At 45.4% G+C, this 18,339-nt stretch overlaps 1 protein-coding gene across 1 annotated transcript in view; it reads right to left on the reverse strand.

Moving 5' to 3' along the window:
* LOC118372037 (disks large homolog 4-like) overlaps nt 1-13,318 on the reverse strand; it is a 117,329-nt gene extending 104,011 nt beyond the window's left edge. The window contains exon 1 of the mRNA XM_052520920.1: nt 13,217-13,318. Coding sequence (XP_052376880.1) covers nt 13,217-13,246 — 30 coding nt within the window. The 5' untranslated portion in view covers nt 13,247-13,318. The remainder of the gene's footprint in view (nt 1-13,216) is intronic.
* Between the last annotated feature and the right edge of the window lie 5,021 nt (nt 13,319-18,339).

The raw sequence follows: 18,339 nt of genomic DNA on the forward strand, positions 1-18,339 counted from the left end.
ATCTGTAGAAACACTAATGAGGAAAGCCTAGGGATTGGAGAGGAGAGGGGATAGGGGAGGATGGGAAAAGAGGATAGGAGGGATGGAGGAGGTGAGCTAGGATGGGAAAGAAGGGGAAAAGAGGAAAGAGGTGAATTAAGGAGAATAAAGGGGTGGAAGAAGCAGGAAGGATGGAAATGGAGGAGAGAAAATAGACAAATGGAGGAGAGGAAAGAGACAAATGGAGGAGAGGAAAGAGACAAATGGAGGAGAGGAAAAAGACAAATGGAGGAGAGGAAAGAGACAAATGGAGGAGAGGAAAGAGACAAATGGAGGAGAGAAAATAGACAAATGGAGGAGAGGAAAGAGACAAATGGAGGAGAGGAAAGAGACAAATGGAGGAGAGGAAAGAGACAAATGGAGGAGAGAAAGAGACAAATGGAGGAGAAAAGAGACAAATGGAGGAGAGGAAAGAGACAAATGGAGGAGAGGAAAAAGACAAATGAAGGAGAGAAAAGAGACAAATGGAGGAGAGGAAAGAGACAAATGGAGGAGAGGAAAGAGACAAATGGAGGAGAGGAAAAAGACAAATGGAGGAGAGGAAAGAGACAAATGGAGGAGAGGAAAAAGACAAATGAAGGAGAGAAAAGAGACAAATGGAGGAGAGGAAAAAGACAAATGAAGGAGAGAAAAGAGACAAATGGAGGAGAGGAAAGAGACAAATGGAGGAGAGAAAAGAGACCAATGGAGAGAAAAGGCATAATAGGAAAAGAGGGGGTGTGAGAGGATGGGGGAGGTTAGAGGAGAGTGAGGGTTAGAGGAGGGGGAGGTTAGAGGAGAGTGAGGAGGGGGGGTTAGAGGAGAGTGGGATGTTAGAGGAGAGTGGGGGATTAGAGGAAAGTGGGAGGTTAGAGGAGAGTGGGAGGTTAGAGGAGAGTGGGGGTTAGAGGGAGGAGGAGGTTAGAGAAGGGAAGGTTAGAGGAGGGGGAGGTTAGAGGAGAGTGGGAGGTTAGAGGAGAGTGGGAGGTTAGAGGAGGGTGGGAGGTTAGAGGAGGGGGAGGGGGAGGTTAGAGGAGGGTGGGGTTTAGAGGAGGGGGAGGTTAGAAGGGAGGTTAGATGAGAGTGGGAGGTTAGAGGAGGTTAGAGGAGAGTGGGAGGTTAGAGGAGAGTGGGAGGTTAGAGGAGAGTGGGCAGTTAGAGGAGAGTGGGAGGTTAGAGGAGAGTGGGAGGTTAGAGGAGAGTGGGCGGTTAGAGGAGAGTGGGCGCTTAGAGGAGAGTGGACGGTTAGAGGAGAGTGGGCGGTTAGAGGAGAGTGGGAGGTTAGAGGAGAGTGGGAGGTTAGAGGAGAGTGGGAGGTTAGAGGAGAGTGGGCGGTTAGAGGAGAGTGGGCGGTTAGAGGAGAGTGGGCGGTTAGAGGAGAGTGGGAGGTTAGAGGAGAGTGGGAGGTTAGAGGAGAGTGGAAGGTTAGAGGAGAGTGGACGGTTAGAGGAGAGTGAGAGGTTAGAGGAGAGTGGGCGGTTAGAGGAGAGTGGGCGGTTAGAGGAGAGTGGACAGTTAGAGGAGAGTGGGAGGTTAGAGGAGAGTGGGTGGTTAGAGGAGAGTGGGCGGTTAGAGGAGAGTGGGAGGTTAGAAGATGTGTAAGAGGTTGTATGGGAATATGATAAAGGAGTAGGATGAGAGACAAAGGGAGTGTGACATGAGAAGAGAGGAAGAAGAGAAAGAGAGAGACAGGATAGGAGAGGGGGAAAGAACTGTGTTTCCTCTTGAAGAGGGATGAGACGTTAAGACCTGACGATCTGGTTCATATTAACTCATATCACACTGATCATGAGGGTGTACTATTCAGCCCGCTTCTCACACTGACCAGCATGCTTAAAACGTTGCACAATAACATGGTTTTAGAAAACACTTGTGTCAGTACTTGTTTGTGGATTGTGACTTGCAGAATTTCTAACCTCGTATCCAGGCTCAATTGTTGGCTGCTGTATGACATTTCACAATTTCAGATATTTGAAATTGCAAACTGTGATATTAAAGAGTGATAATTTTAAAGCGAGTGGAGGCTTTAATCACAATGAATTTTCTTTGTTTGCAAATCTAAAGCATGTATGAAATACATTTCTGTGAGCAATCACACAAACCTCAATGTGCAATTACAGCTGCTTTGTAGAATCTGTACCTTCATAGTAAGTATACTTTACTCACTACAGTAATTATGACCTATTACTGTAAATATAAACTACCAGTCAAAAGTTTTAGAACTGGAAACTGCTGATTTTGAATAGAATATCTACATACTGTAGGCGTACAGAGGCCCATTATCAGCAACCATCACTCCTGTGTTCCAATGGTACGTTGTGTTAGCTAGTTTATCATTTTAAAAGGCTAAAACCCTGTTGCATTCTGCAGCGATACGTCATCCCATTTGGTTTGGGCTTAGTGGTACTATAATTTGTTTCTCAAAAGGACAATGATCCAAAACACACCTCCAGCCTGTGTACGGGCAATTTGACCTTGATGGAGCTCTGCATCAGATGACCTGGCCTCCACAATCCCTGACCTCAACCAAATTTAGATGCTTTGGGATGAGTCAAACCACAGAGTGAAGGAAAAGCAGCCAACAAGTGCTCAGCATATGTGGGAACTCCTTCAAGACTGTTGGAAAAGCACTCCAGGAGAAGCTGGTTGAGGGAATGCCAAGAGTGTGCAAAGCTGTCACCAAGGCTAACAGGCTACTTTGAAGAATCTCAAATCTAAAATCTAACACTTTTTTGGTTCCTATATGATGCCATATGTGATATTTCATAGTTTTGATGTCTTCTCTATTATTGTACAATGTAGAAAATAGTAAAAATTAAGAAAAACCCTTGAATGAGTTGGTGTTGGAAAACATTTGGTCGGTAGTGTATGTTTTGACATCAACATAAAGTGGGACTGAAAAAAGTGTACAGAATTAATGTTAACTTCCCCAATTCTACATTTACAATTTTAAAATGTTTTTTAAAATTCATTTAGCAGACACTCTTATCCAGAGTGACTTACAGTAAGTGCATTAATCTTAAGAGAGCTCTTCTCACTTCCACCTACTGTACGAAAGCTAGTCCTGCAGAGGAGACAGAGAGCCATCCACAGGGGTAGGGGTTAGGGGTCAGTGTAGGAAGTGACCTACTGTAACTCAGAGCTCGTCCTTCACTTCTAGCTGACCTTTGTTTTTCAGGATTAGACTTAAAGGTTAATCAATGTCTCACGGCTCTCAAATTCCTCACCTGCACCACCACCAGGCACCATTAATACTTTACCACATACCATTAAAGACACTTGCTTCTCCAGGCACTAATTTTGCTTCTATTCTATAAATTGACTGCCATCTGCCGCAGAATGTTTGGCAAAAGAGGGCCTTCCTTCCCCTGCCAGCTCCGAGCTTTTTCTCGCTCTGAGAGACATGTGTGATCCTGGAACAAGGTTGTCAGATATCCATGGATACCGACTGTGCTCTATCATAGTGGATTCATCGATCACTGTGCATGGCACATCTTAAGAAACTCCTGTTAGCCAGCATAATTATATTCAAACAGGGGAGGATGTTTTAGCCTTAGTTTTATTCTGTAAATAACATCTGTTGTAGTATGGAGGAATAAAGAGCATGAGTGATAGTGTGCAAAGAGGACCGGGGAAACAGTGAGTGAATATAGAGGACAGAGGAAACATAATGAGTGAGTAAAGAGGACAGAGGAAACATAATGAGTGAGTAGAGGACAGTGGAAACATAATGAGTGAGTAGAGGACAGAGGAAACATAATGAGTGAGTAAAGAGGACAGAGGAAACATAATGAGTGAGTAAAGAGGACAGAGGAAACATAATGAGTGAGTAGAGGACAGAGGAAACATAGTGAGTGAGTAAAGAGGACAGAGGAAACATAATGAGTGAGTAGAGGACAGTGGAAACATAATGAGTGAGTAAAGTCATCCAGAACGCCGCAGCCCGTCTGGTGTTCAACCTTCCCAAGTTCTCTCACGTCACCCTGCTCCTCCGCTCTCTCCACTGGCTTCCAGTTGAAGCTCGCATCCGTTACAAGACCATGGTGCTTGCCTACGGAGCTGTGAGGGGAACGGCACCTCAGTACCTCCAGGCTCTGATCAGGCCCTACACCCAAACAAGGGCACTGCGTTCATCCACCTCTGGCCTGCTCGCCTCCCTACCACTGAGGAAGTACAGTTCCCGCTCAGCCCAGTCAAAACTGTTCGCTGCTCTGGCTCCCCAATGGTGGAACAAACTCCCTCACGACGCCAGGACAGCGGAGTCAATCACCACCTTCCGGAGACACCTGAAACCCCACCTCTTCAAGGAATACCTAGGATAGGATAAAGTAATCCTTCTCACCCCCCTTAAAAGATTTAGATGCACTATTGTAAAGTGGCTGTTCCACTGGATGTCATAAGGTGAATGCACCAATTTGTAAGTCGCTCTGGATAAGAGCGTCTGCTAAATGACTTAAATGTAAATGTAAATGTAAAGAGGACAGAGGAAACATAATGAGTGAGTAAAGAGGACAGAGGAAACATAATGAGTGAGTAAAGAGGACAGAGGAAACATAATGAGTGAGTAAAGAGGACAGAGGAAACATAATGAGTGAGTAAAGAGGACAGAGGAAACATAATGAGTGAGTAAAGAGGACAGAGGAAACATAATGAGTGAGTAAAGAGGACAGAGGAAACATAATGAGTGAGTAAAGAGGACAGTGAAACATAATGAGTGAGTAAAGAGGACAGAGGAAACATAATGAGTGAGTAGAGGACAGAGGAAACATAATGAGTGAGTAAAGAGGACAGAGGAAACATAATGAGTGAGTAAAGAGGACAGAGGAAACATAATGAGTGAGTAAAGAGGACAGAGGAAACATAATGAGTGAGTAGAGGACAGAGGAAACATAATGAGTGAGTAAAGAGGACAGAGGAAACATAATGAGTGAGTAAAGAGGACAGAGGAAACATAATGAGTGAGTAAAGAGGACAGAGGAAACATAATGAGTGAGTAGAGGACAGTGGAAACATAATGAGTGAGTAGAGGACAGAGGAAACATAATGAGTGAGTAAAGAGGACAGAGGAAACATAATGAGTGAGTAGAGGACAGAGGAAACATAATGAGTGAGTAGAGGACAGTGGAAACATAATGAGTGAGTAGAGGACAGAGGAAACATAATGAGTGAGTAAAGAGGACAGAGGAAACATAATGAGTGAGTAAAGAGGACAGAGGAAACATAATGAGTGAGTAAAGAGGACAGAGGAAACATAATGAGTGAGTAAAGAGGACAGAGGAAACATAATGAGTGAGTAGAGGACAGAGGAAACATAATGAGTGAGTAGAGGACAGTGGAAACATAATGAGTGAGTAAAGAGGACAGAGGAAACATAATGAGTGAGTAGAGGACAGAGGAAACATAATGAGTGAGTAAAGAGGACAGAGGAAACATAATGAGTGAGTAGAGGACAGAGGAAACATAATGAGTGAGTAGAGGACAGAGGAAACATAATGAGTGAGTAGAGGACAGAGGAAACATAATGAGTGAGTAGAGGACAGAGGAAACATAATGAGTGAGTAGAGGACAGAGGAAACATAATGAGTGAGTAGAGGACAGTGGAAACATAATGAGTGAGTAGAGGACAGAGGAAACATAATGAGTGAGTAGAGGACAGTGGAAACATAATGAGTGAGTAAAGAGGACAGAGGAAACATAATGAGTGAGTAGAGGACAGAGGAAACATAATGAGTGAGTAGAGGACAGTGGAAACATAATGAGTGAGTAGAGGACAGAGGAAACATAATGAGTGAGTAGAGGACAGAGGAAACATAATGAGTGAGTAGAGGACAGAGGAAACATAATGAGTGAGTAGAGGACAGTGGAAACATAATGAGTGAGTAGAGGACAGAGGAAACATAGTGAGTAAGTAAAGAGGACAGTGAAACATAATGAGTGAGTAAAGAGGACAGAGGAAACATAGTGAGTAAGTAAAGAGGACAGTGAAACATAATGAGTGAGTAAAGAGGACAGTGAAACATAATGAGTGAGTAAAGAGGACAGTGAAACATAATGAGTGAGTAAAGAGAACAGAGGAAACATAATGAGTGAGTAGAGGACAGAGGAAACATAATGAGTGAGTAAAGAGGACAGAGGAAACATAATGAGTGAGTAAAGAGAACAGAGGAAACATAATGAGTAAGTAAAGAGGACAGAGGAAACATAATGAGTCAGTAAAGAGGACAGAGGAAACATAATGAGTGAGTAAAGAGGACAGAGGAAACATACCGAGTGAGTAAAGAGGACAGAGGAAACATAGTGAGTGAGTAAAGAGGACAGAGGAAACATAATGAGTGAGTAAAGAGGACAGAGGAAACATAATGAGTGAGTAAAGAGGACAGAGGAAACATAATGAGTGAGTAAAGAGGACAGAGGAAACATAATGAGTGAGTAAAGAGGACAGAGGAAACATAATGAGTGAGTAAAGAGGACAGAGGAAACATAATGAGTGAGTAAAGAGAACAGAGGAAACATAATGAGTGAGTAAAGAGGACAGAGGAAACATAATGAGTGAGTAAAGAGGACAGAGGAAACATAATGAGTGAGTAAAGAGGACAGAGGAAACATAATGAGTGAGTAAAGAGGACAGAGGAAACATAATGAGTGAGTAAAGAGGACAGAGGAAACATAATGAGTGAGTAAAGACGACAGAGGAAACATAATGAGTGAGTAAAGAGGACAGAGGAAACATAATGAGTGAGTAAAGAGGACAGTGAAACATAATGAGTGAGTAAAGAGGACAGAGGAAACATAATGAGTGAGTAGAGGACAGAGGAAACATAATGAGTGAGTAAAGAGGACAGAGGAAACATAATGAGTGAGTAAAGAGAACAGAGGAAACATAATGAGTGAGTAGAGGACAGAGGAAACATAATGAGTGAGTAAAGAGGACAGAGGAAACATAATGAGTGAGTAAAGAGGACAGAGGAAACATAATGAGTGAGTAAAGAGAACAGAGGAAACATAATGAGTGAGTAGAGGACAGAGGAAACATAATGAGTGAGTAAAGAGGACAGAGGAAACATAATGAGTGAGTAAAGAGGACAGAGGAAACATAATGAGTGAGTAAAGAGGACAGAGGAAACATAATGAGTGAGTAAAGAGGACAGAGGAAACATAATGAGTGAGTAAAGAGGACAGTGAAACATAATGAGTGAGTAAAGAGGACAGAGGAAACATAATGAGTGAGTAAAGAGGACAGAGGAAACATAATGAGTGAGTAAAGAGGACAGGGAAACATAATGAGTGAGTAAAGAGAACAGAGGAAACATAGTGAGTGAGTAAAGAGAACAGAGGAAACATAGTGAGTGAGTAAAGAGGACAGAGGAAACATAATGAGTGAGTAAAGCAGCAAAATGAGGAGAGAGTAGGATGAAAGAGAAGAGCATGCCTATGGAAGCCTGCATGTACCTCCTCTTTCGCCATTGCACCAAACATAGAGCCAGAATACAGCTTAATGGGCTGGGAACACACAGCCATTTTGGATTCAAGTTGAATCAAAGCTTTTTCATTGAAGTCAGGTACAAACATGAACAAGCTAAGCTGTCAAAAGACAAAGGTATAGGGTGACAGTATACCTACTGGACGACATCATCATTATCCAGCTGTGGAAGACCATCTCCAGTGAACTACCCACTCTCTGAATAGGTTTTTGTTCGTTTTTTAAAAGCGACTTGGAGATTCTTTATGAAACACACTAAATAAAGTATATATTTTATTATGATGTATGACTGTATGTTGATATTGTACACAGGGACAGATAACGGGAGACTGATGAGCTGGATATTACAGCAGGTGTACCTCTGTTATTATCTAAATGAAGGTCTCTCTCTCTATATATATATATATATATACACATATATCTGCACTTTAATTGAGCTAGTTAAGCTTGTCTCTGCTCTGCAGTTGAAATACTTCTCAGCCTGCATTAATACACCTTAAAGCTACCCACGGAGCCCAGGGAAGGCTGTAAGCCATATAGGCATAGCTACTGAACGCCATTCATTGGAATCTTCTGCTTAATGATACAGAATGTCTGAAACAGTGAGACGCATGCTATTCCAACCGTAAACACAGGGACGGACGGACGGACGTACAGACAGAGACACACACACACACACATAAATGAAGTGTAATGGCTTAAACGACACATTGCCTCTTCATGCTCATCTTCCCTATGATGGCTATCTCTGTCAACTGGCAAAAAGGAGCCCTGTTGTCAAGGGAACTGGCTTTATTCAAAGTGATTGATAAGCAAATTAATCAGATTTTCCGTGGCTAAACAAGCAATGATTTATGAAAAACTGAGCCAACCAAGCATTCTTTCCCCTTCTATAAATAAAACTGCATTTGGGAGTTCCTACATACAGAGAGCAAATACTGGAGCACATTTCCCATAAAAAACTACAAGAGCCTGTCCAAATTCATCCAGTGTGTGCATGAGATACCTCTCATCTGTCCCACAGTCCTTGTATTAGCATGGTTCACACACACTCCCACAGCCAGCATGCAGGAGCAGCTGCTAGGCTGTTTGCGTGTTTGTGAGTGTTTGTGACAGTGATTGTGTGTATGTTTGTTTTGTATGTGTGTAACTGTGTAAGTGTGTGTGAAAACCCACCAGGATTCTCGACGAGAGGAGGGGATAGGAAAGTAGAGGGAGGAGAGGAGAGTAGGGGAGAGGAGAGGAGAGTAGGGGAAAGAAGAGGAGAGTAGGGGAGAGAAGAGAAGGGTAGAGGTGAGAAGAGTAGGGGAGAGAAGATGAGAGAAGAGGAGAGTAGGGGAGAGAAGAGGAGAGTAAGGGAGAGAAGAGAAGAGGAGAGTATGTGAGAGAAGAGAAGGGTAGAGGAGAGAAGAGTAGGGGAGAGAAGATGAGAGAAGAGGAGAGTAGGGGAGAGAAGAGGAGAGTAAGGGAGAGAAGAGAAGAGGAGAGTAGGGAATAGGAGAGGAGAGTAGAGAGAGAAGGGGAGAGTATGGAGAGAAGAGGAGAGTAAGGGAGAGAAGAGGAGAGTAAGGGAGAGGGGAGGAGGGCAGAGGGGAAAGGAGAGAGAAGAGGAGAGTAGGGGAAAGAAGAGGAGAGTAGGGGAGAGAAGAATAGGGGAGAGAAGAGTAGGGGAGAGAAGAGTAGGGGAGAGAAGAGGAGAGTAGGGGAAAGAAGAGGAGAGTAGGGGAGAGAAGAGTAGGGGAGAGAAGAGTAGGGGAGAGAAGAGGAGAGTAGGGGAGAGGAGAGGAGAGTAGGGGAAAGAAGAGGAGAGTAGGGGAGAGAAGAGGAGAGTAGGGGAGAGAAGAGGAGAGTAGGGGAGAGAAGAGGAGAGTAGGGGAAAGAAGAGGAGAGTAGGGGAGAGAAGAGGAGAGTAGGGGAGAGAAGAGGAGAGTGGGGGAGAGGAGAGGAGAGTAGGGGAGAGAAGAGTAGGGGAAAGAAGAGGAGAGTAGGGGAGAGAAGAGTAGGGGAAAGAAGAGGAGAGTAGGGGAAAGAAGAGGAGAGTAGGGGAGAGGAGAGTAGGGAAGAGAAGAGGAGAGTAGGGGAGAGAAGAGTAGGGGAAAGAAGAGGAGAGTAGGGGAAAGAAGAGGAGAGTAGGGGAAAGAAGAGGAGAGTAGGGGAGAGAAGAGGAGAGTAGGGGAGAGAGGAGAGTAGGGGAGAGAAGAGTAGGGAGAGAAGAGTAGGGGAGAGAAGAGGAGAGTAGGGGAAAGAAGAGGAGAGTAGGGGAGAGAAGAGGAGAGTAGGGGAAAGAAGAGGAGAGTAGGGGAGAGAAGAGGAGAGTAGGGGAGAGGAGAGTAGGGGAGAGAAGAGTAGGGGAGAGAAGAGGAGAGTAGGGGAGAGAAGAGGAGAGTAGGGGAGAGAAGAGTAGGGAGAGAAGAGTAGGGGGGAGAGAAGAGGAGAGTAGGGGAAAGAAGAGGAGAGTAGGGGAGAGAAGAGTAGGGGGAGAGAAGAGTAGGGGAGAGAAGAGGAGAGTAGGGGAAAGAAGAGGAGAGTAGGGAGAGAAGAGGAGAGTAGGGGGAGAGGAGAGTAGGGGAAAGAAGAGGAGAGTAGGGGAAAGAAGAGGAGAGTAGGGGAAAGAAGAGGAGAGTAGGGGAGAGAAGAGTAGGGGAGAGAAGAGTAGGGGAGAGAAGAGTAGGGGAGAGAAGAGGAGAGTAGGGGGAAAGAAGAGGAGAGTAGGGGAGAGAAGAGTAGGGGAGAGAAGAGGAGAGTAGGGGAGAGGAGAGGAGAGTAGGGGAAAGAAGAGGAGAGTAGGGGAGAGAAGAGGAGAGTAGGGGAGAGAAGAGTAGGGGAAAGAAGAGGAGAGTAGGGGAAAGAAGAGGAGAGTAGGGGAGAGAAGAGGAGTGTAGGGGAAAGAAGAGGAGAGTAGGGGAAAGAAGAGGAGAGTAGGGGAGAGAAGAGTAGGGGAGAGAAGAGGAGAGTAGGGGAAAGAAGAGGAGAGTAGGGGAGAGAAGAGTAGGGGAGAGAAGAGGAGAGTAGGGGAGAGAAGAGTAGGGGAAAGAAGAGGAGAGTAGGGGAAAGAAGAGGAGAGTAGGGGAGAGAAGAGGAGAGTAGGGGAAAGAAGAGGAGAGTAGGGGAAAGAAGAGGAGAGTAGGGGAAAGAAGAGGAGAGTAGGGGAGAGAAGAGGAGAGTAGGGGAGAGAAGAGTAGGGGAGAGAAGAGTAGGGGAGAGAAGAGGAGAGTAGGGGAAAGAAGAGGAGAGTAGGGGAAAGAAGAGGAGAGTAGGGGAAAGAAGAGGAGAGTAGGGGAGAGAAGAGTAGGGGAAAGAAGAGGAGAGTAGGGGAAAGAAGAGGAGAGTAGGGGGGAAAGAAGAGGAGAGTAGGGGAAAGAAGAGGAGAGTATGGGAGAGAAGAGGAGTGTAGGGGAAAGAAGAGGAGAATAGGGGAAAAGAGGAGAGTAGGGGAGAGAAGAGTAGGGGAGAGAAGAGGAGAGTAGGGGAAAGAAGAGGAGAGTAGGTGAAAGAAGAGGAGAGTAGGGGAAAGAAGAGGAGAGTAGGGGAGAGAAGTGGAGAGTAGGGGAGAGAAGAAGAGAGTAGGGAAGAGGAGAGGAGGGCAGAGGAGGGGGACAGGAGAGAGAAGAGGAGAGTAGGGGAGAGAAGAGGGGAGAAAGGGGGAGAGAAGGGGAGAGAAGAGGAGTGTAGGGAGAGGGTTGGAGGGCAGAGGAGGGGACAGGAGAGAGAAGAGGGGAGTAGGGGAGAGAAGGGGAGAGTAGGGGAGAGAAGAGGAAATAAGAGGAGTGTACGCGAGAGGAGAGGAGGGCAGAGGAGGGGACAGGAGAGAGAAGAGGAGAGTAGCGGAGAGTAGGGGAGAAAAGGGAAGCGTAGGAGAGAAGGGAAGAGTAGGGGAGAGAAGAGGAGAGTGGGGGAGAGAAAAGGAGAGTATGGGAGAGAAGAAGAGATTAGGGGAGAGAAGGGAAGAGACAGGAAAGTGGGGGAGAGAAGGGGAGAGTAGGGGAGAGGAGAGAAGAGGAGTGTAAGGGAGAGGGGAGGAGGGACAGGAGAGAGAAGAGGAGAGTAGGGGAGAGAAGAGGAGAGTAGGGAGAGAAGGGAAGAGTAGGGGAGGGAAAAGGAGAGTAGGGGAGAGAAAAGGAGAGTATGGGAGAGAAGAGGAGATTAGGGGAGAGAAGGGAAGAGTAGGGGATAGGAGAGAAGGGAAGAATGGGGGAGAGAAGGGAGAGAAGAGGAGAGTAGGGAGAGAAGGGAAGAGTAGGGGAGAGGAGAGAAGGGAAGAGAAGGGAGAGAAGAGGAGAGTAGGGAGAGAAGAGGAGAGTAGGGGAGAGGGGAGGAGGGCAGAGGAGGGGACAGGAGAGAGAAGAGGAGAGTAGGGGAGAGAAGAGGAGAGTAAGGAAGAGGGGAGGAGGGCAGAGGAGGGGACAGGAGAGAGAAGAGGAGAGTAGGGGAGAGAAGAGGAGAGTAGGGGAGAGGAGAGGGGAGGAGGGCAGAGGAGGGGACAGGAGAGTAGGGAGAGAGGGGGAGAAAAGGGAAGAGTAGGGGAGAGAACAAGAGAGTAGGGGAGAGAAGAGGAGAGTAGAGAGAGAAGAGGAGAGTATGGGAGAGGGGAGGAGGGCAGAGGAGGGGACAGGAGAGAGAAGAGGAGAGGAGGGGAGGGGAGGGGGGGAGGGGAGGGGAGCCTGGGACTGGGTGCAGGCTGAATAGTTGAGAGACAGGGCTTGGATGGAATTCCATAAACGTTCTCTCTCTGAGAGCCAATTTCACGACAGGGGCTGGCTGTGTGGAGCAGTCAGCCCCAGCATGTCACTGGCCTTGTGTGTGTGATATAACACACGCTTTGTGTGTGTGTGTGAGGCTGTGGGAGCTCCCAGCATGTGTGTGAGCTAGCTCCATGGCAGTGGTTGAGGTGAGAGTGAGGGTGTCTAAATGAGGAGGTTGAGGCATGCAGGGAGCCCAGGCCTGGTCCCATCTACTGTCATCCTGGACTTTCCAACATGACACAAAGCCAGAATTAGCACCCCAAGGCCTATTCACTAGCTCACTCACTCCTACAGCATCCTGCCACGCAGGTTAACCCACTCCCTGCTAGCTAGCACACTCACACAGCCTCACACAGAGAGGGATATGGAGGCGAGAAAGAGAGTGGGAGAAACAGAAATATAGAGAAAGACAGGGACAATGCTACTAACACACTAACACTCTCAGCCAGTGCAGTTCACTCTCAAGAAAAATATATTTATTTAACTAGTCAGATAAGGACCAATTCTTATTTATAATGATAGCCTAGGAACAGAGGGTTAACTGCCTTGTTCAGGGGCAGAACGACAGATTTTTACCTTGTCAGCTCGGAAATTCGATATATCAACCTTTCGGTTACCGGCCCAATGCTCTAACCACTAGGCTACTTGCCACCCCTATATAAGTAGCCACAAAAGACCACAAAGAGCTAACAGGAGAGAAATAATGATCAAATATCCTATCTTTGCAAAGACATGCTGCCCTGTTACATTTACCGTTTAACCCAGACACAAAGAAAGGGTGAGACAAAGCAGATAACACAAGGAGGTGATTACTCTCTCTCTCTCTCTCTCTCTCTCTCTCTCTCTCTCTCTCTCTCTCTCTCTCTCTCTCTCTCTCTCTCTCTCTCTCTCTCTCTCTCTCTCTCTCTCTCTCTCTCTCTCTCTCTCTCTCTCTCTCTCTCTCTCTCTCAGTGGAAGCAACGGCGGATCAACTTACCTTTGTAGTCACAATGCAGAGGCAGTCCATGGTAGTGAGAACAAACAGGTGGGGTGTATCTCAACCCCCAACCCCCCCACAACAGAGGGCTGAGACCCCAAACCCCTCGCCCCCAGCCTGCCCCACTCCTGCTCTCTCTCGTCCTGCCTTTCCCCCTTTTTCTTTGCTTCCGTGTATCTCTTTCTTTACTTACTGAACCAGCGAGGGAAAGAGAGGATGGAGGGAGGGGAAACGTAAAGAGGGAGGGGGAGGGACAGAGGGAAAGAGAGAGAAAGAGCAAGAGAGAGGGTGGGCTCCAAATATGTATGGGAGAGAGGGAGAGGGAGAGGGAGAGAGAGAGAGAGAGGGGGGAGGGAGAGGGAACTCTTCTATAAGAGAGAGAGAGGAAGAGGAGAAGCAGGGATGAATATGAAAGGAGATGGACAGAGGGGGAAGGAAGTAGAAAGGAGAGGTGGTGTGGGAAAAAGGGGAGATTCGCCTTGCAAGAGAAAGCGAGAGAGAGAGAAAGAGAGAGAAGATTAGACAGCGAAACAGAAGAGGATGGAGAGGAAGAGCCGAGGGAGGGGACTGTGAAGGAGAGAGCGAGGGAGTCAGTGTATGTGGTGTGTATCTGGTGTGTATGTGAAAACAGAAGGAATTAGACTGAAATAAAATGCGTAGAGGGGGAGAGAGAATTACATCAGAGAAAATGGAAACGCATACGACAATCAGAGTGACAAAAACAACCCGAACATAAACTAGAGGAAACCATGACAGAAGGTGAAAAAGCGTGAAGGGTTTTCTGCTTGTTGTGGTGTTCTGCAGCTGTTGCCTTAGCAATGGTGCAATTGTTGCCGTGGCAATAGGAAGGGTTGTTGTTATCATGAAGCCGTTGCGCTGGGGTCTGTGTGAACGGTTGTACGTGTGTCTTCACTGAGTGTGTGTGTGTGTGTGTGTGTGTGTGTGTGTGTGTGTGTGTGTGTGTGTGTGAGTGTGAGAGAGTGTGAGAGTGAGAGAGAGTGAGAGATGTGAGAGAGAGTGTGTGTGTGTGAGAGAGTGTGAGAGAGAGAGAGAGAGAGAGAGAGAGAGAGAGAGAGAGAGAGAGAGAGAGAGAGAGACAGAGAGAGAGAGAGAGAGAGAGAGAGAGAGAGAGAGAGAGAGAGAGAGAGAGAGAGAGGAAGAGAGGAACAGGAAGGTAAAGGGGTATATGGATTTGAAGTTAAATATGAAGAAGCATACATGGAGGGTGTTTTGGGTATAAAGCCATTCTCACATTTCTCTATGTGACTATGTGCTTCTACAGTTAGCCGGGGTGTACCATCTATGACTGAGTAATATCAATGCAGTGAATTTGGACTGGAACCTTTGTTCAAATGCATTGCAGTAAAATGAATAGAATCATGTGTGCATCTTAGGGGTACACTTTGCCTTTAAGAGTATAGACTGCACCACTAAAGCCTGGTTCACAGGGAAATGTGTGCTTCTGTCTTTTTTACATTTATTTTCATTTCACCTTTATTTAACCAGGTAGGCTAGTTGAGAACAAATTCTCATTTACAACTGCGACCTGGCCAAGATCTTTGCACCCTCAGCTCGGTAATTGTACAAAAGGCAGCATAACCTCCCTCCCCTCTGCCAGCTCCCCACAATGCAAGAGCAATGGTGCAGCAATAATGCAATTCTAAATTATGACCCCCCCCCCTTCCGTTTAAAGTCGGAAGTTTAAAAAAACACCTTAGCCAAATACATTTAAACTCAGGTTTCACAATTACTGACATTTAATCCCAGTAGAAAATCCCTTTCTTAGGTCAGTTAGGATCACCACTTTATTTTAAGAATGTGAAATGTCAGAATAATAGTAGAGAGAAAGATTTAGTTGAGCTTTTATTTCTTTCATCACATTCCCAGTGGGTCAGAAGTTTACATACACTCTGTTAGTATTTGGTAGCATTGACTTCAAATTGTTTAACTTGGGTCAAACGTTTCGGGTAGCCTTCCATAAGCTTCCCACAATAAATTGGGTAAATTTTGGCCCATTTCTCCTGACAGAGCTGGTGTAACTGAGTCAGGTTTGTAGGATCCTTGCTCGCACACGCTTCTTCAGTTCTGCCCACACATTTTCTATAGGATTGAGGTCAGGGCTTTGTGATGGCCACTAACAATACCTTGACTTTGTTGTCCTTAAGCCATTTTGCAACAACTTTGGAAGTATGCTTGGGGTCATTGTCCATTTGGAAGACCCATTTGCGACCAAGTTTTAACTTCCTGACTGATGTCTTGAGATGTTGCTTCAATATATCCACAAAATTATCCTCCCTCATGAAGCTATCTATTTTGTGAAGTGCACCAGTCCCTCCTGCAGCAAAGCACCCCCACAACATGATGCTGCCACCCCCGTGCGTAGTCTGCCTTTTTGATGACGGTTTTTGAGCAGTGACTTTACTGTGGCTATAGATACTTTTGTTCCAGTTTCCTCCAGCATCTTCATAAAGTCCTTTGCTGTTGTTCTGGGATTGATTTGCACTTGCCCACCAAAGTACATTCATCTCTAGGAGACAGAACGCGTCTCCTTCCTGAGCGGTATGATGGCTGCGTGGTCACATGGTGTTTATACTTCCGTACTATTGTTTGTACAGATGAACGTGGTACCTTCAGGCATTTGGAAATTGCTCCCCTGAGTTTGAAGGTCGGCCTTGTAATACATCCACAGGTACACCTCCAATTGACTCAAATTATGTCAATTAGCCAATCAGAAGCTTCTAAAACCATGACATAATTTTCTTGAATTTTCCAAGCTGTTTAAAGGCACAGTCAACTTAGTGCATGTAAACGTCTGACCCACTGGAATTGTGAAACATTTAATGATAATGAAATGATTTGTCTAAAAAAACAATTATTGGAAAAATTGTGTCATGCACAAAGAAGTTGTCCTAACAGACTTGCCAAAACTGTAGTTTGTTAACAAGAAATGTGTGGAGTGGTTGAAAAACGAGTTTTAATTACACCAACCTAAGTGTATGTAAACTTCCGACTTCATCTGTATTCCCTGGGGTGGAGAGAGAGGCATAGATCCAACCTACAACAAATACAACACCCACCCACACACAGGTATGTGTGTACACATCGGCAAACATCAATGGAGGCTCCTCAGAGGGGGAAGGGGAGGACCATCCTCCTCAGTGAATTTCATAAAAATAAATATAGTGAAACAATTAAGTTGTTTTTTTTTAGATAAAAATACTAAATATTTTCACGTCACCAATCATTTATTAAAACACACTGAATTTGTCCAATAGAAACTCTCATTGGTAACTGTTGGACTAATGATCCTAGATCAGTTAGATGCAGGCAAGAGTATGCAAGGCGGTATTGAATGTGTCACTGTCTGTCACCTGGATTACTCAAATTTTTCTCTTAACCTGTACTCCTACGTTGTAAACTATCATTGTAGCAACCTCATGATGGGTGTAGGGAAAATGTGAGTATCATGTTGTAGCCTAAACCTAGTGATGTTACATTGAGCTGGGTGAATGGAATATGAATGACAGTCATCCAATATGCTGTAATAGAAATAAGGCCATGCTCATCTTAAACATCACCAAGTGCCGCTGGCATACACGTATTTAACCACGCACACTCATGAATACAGAAAAAAAAGACCAAGCAGAGTACTGTAACAGTGTGTATAGGAATGCTCCAGTCCCCCATCTGGGCACCCATCCACCTAGTCACACAGCATAACCTGAACAAAACTACCTGGACTGGTCTGGAATTGCTCCCTTTAGGGAGATGCAGGGGATTCCAGAGGGTTCCAGAGAGTTCCAGAGCCCACAGAGGAGACAGCATGCACCACGACTGACCAGATCCATATTGACCTCTAGAGAACATTGTCTTGATAACATCACATGCTGTACCATTCACCTAAATTCCATTAAATACAGTGTAAATATTTTGCAAGGTATGATTGAAAATACAATATGGAACCGCAGCCTGTGTTAAACGACAGTATTCAGCCAGGAGCTGACCTGACTATGGCTGACCTGTTTACCACATTACATAACCTTCCCTACTGTGTTGATGGCGAGACAGACACTGAGGGGTTACACACACACACACACACACACCACTACTACTACTGACTTAACAAAACTTCCTGAACATTCATCTTCTAAACCGCATATAAAATATGAATCGTTACAAGATTGCATAGGGTGACAGAGAAAGTAGTGTGTGTGTGAATAATGACAGATATAAATGCACCCTCCTCAAACAAAACAGAAGCTAACACATGAAAATGTAGCTTGCATGCCTTTTCTCAATACCCTCTCTCTACCTCTCTCTCTCTCTCTAACATGCAGACACACACACACACACACACACACACACACACACACACACACACACACACACACACACACACACACACACACACACACACGTCTGGAGATTTGATACACACAAACAACCCAGGAATTCATCTTAATAGAATGGCAGCCAGAAACAGATGAAAACAAAGGATCCACTAACAGATATACATTACAGTAACAAAACCACCTAACGATGCTCTCAAAACCACCTAACGATGCTCTCGAAACCACCTAACGATGCTCTCCGAGACTGGAGAAAAACTCACTGAGAAGTATCTAGTCTCCATCCTCTAGTCCCGCTTTCTTCAAGACAATACTGTTCTGCTGGTCCTGAAGATGCCTCAGCTCAGTTTGACTGGAAGTGGGCCAAGGCCAGGCTCTGGTCAGCTAAATGGAACCCAGGAGGAACATGAGGACGATGAGGAGGCTGCCCGAGGATCACATTTATTTTACATATTCGACAAATCTCACAGCTGTGACTTGAACTAGGTCACAAAATGACATCACAACCAGAGATGTCAGGACTTTTCTTGTTCACATACGACACTTAGTATAAGCAAAACTCAGCAAAAGTGCAAATAGTCCAATTCAAACAGTTGAATTCTAATTACAGTATTCAATTAGTCTACTTGTTTTTTGGTTTTGATGATCTGACTACTTACCCCAGTTTCTGGGCTTCTGGTTTTGGTTTGAGCCTGAGAGGAAAACGTCAGAACATTTCAGACATTTCATGGAGTGTTATGCCACCCAGTGGTACTATAATGGACTACAACAAAG

This window comes from Oncorhynchus keta, chromosome 6 (genome assembly GCF_023373465.1).
Source record: "Oncorhynchus keta strain PuntledgeMale-10-30-2019 chromosome 6, Oket_V2, whole genome shotgun sequence".
NCBI classification, from domain to species: Eukaryota; Metazoa; Chordata; class Actinopteri; order Salmoniformes; family Salmonidae; genus Oncorhynchus; species Oncorhynchus keta.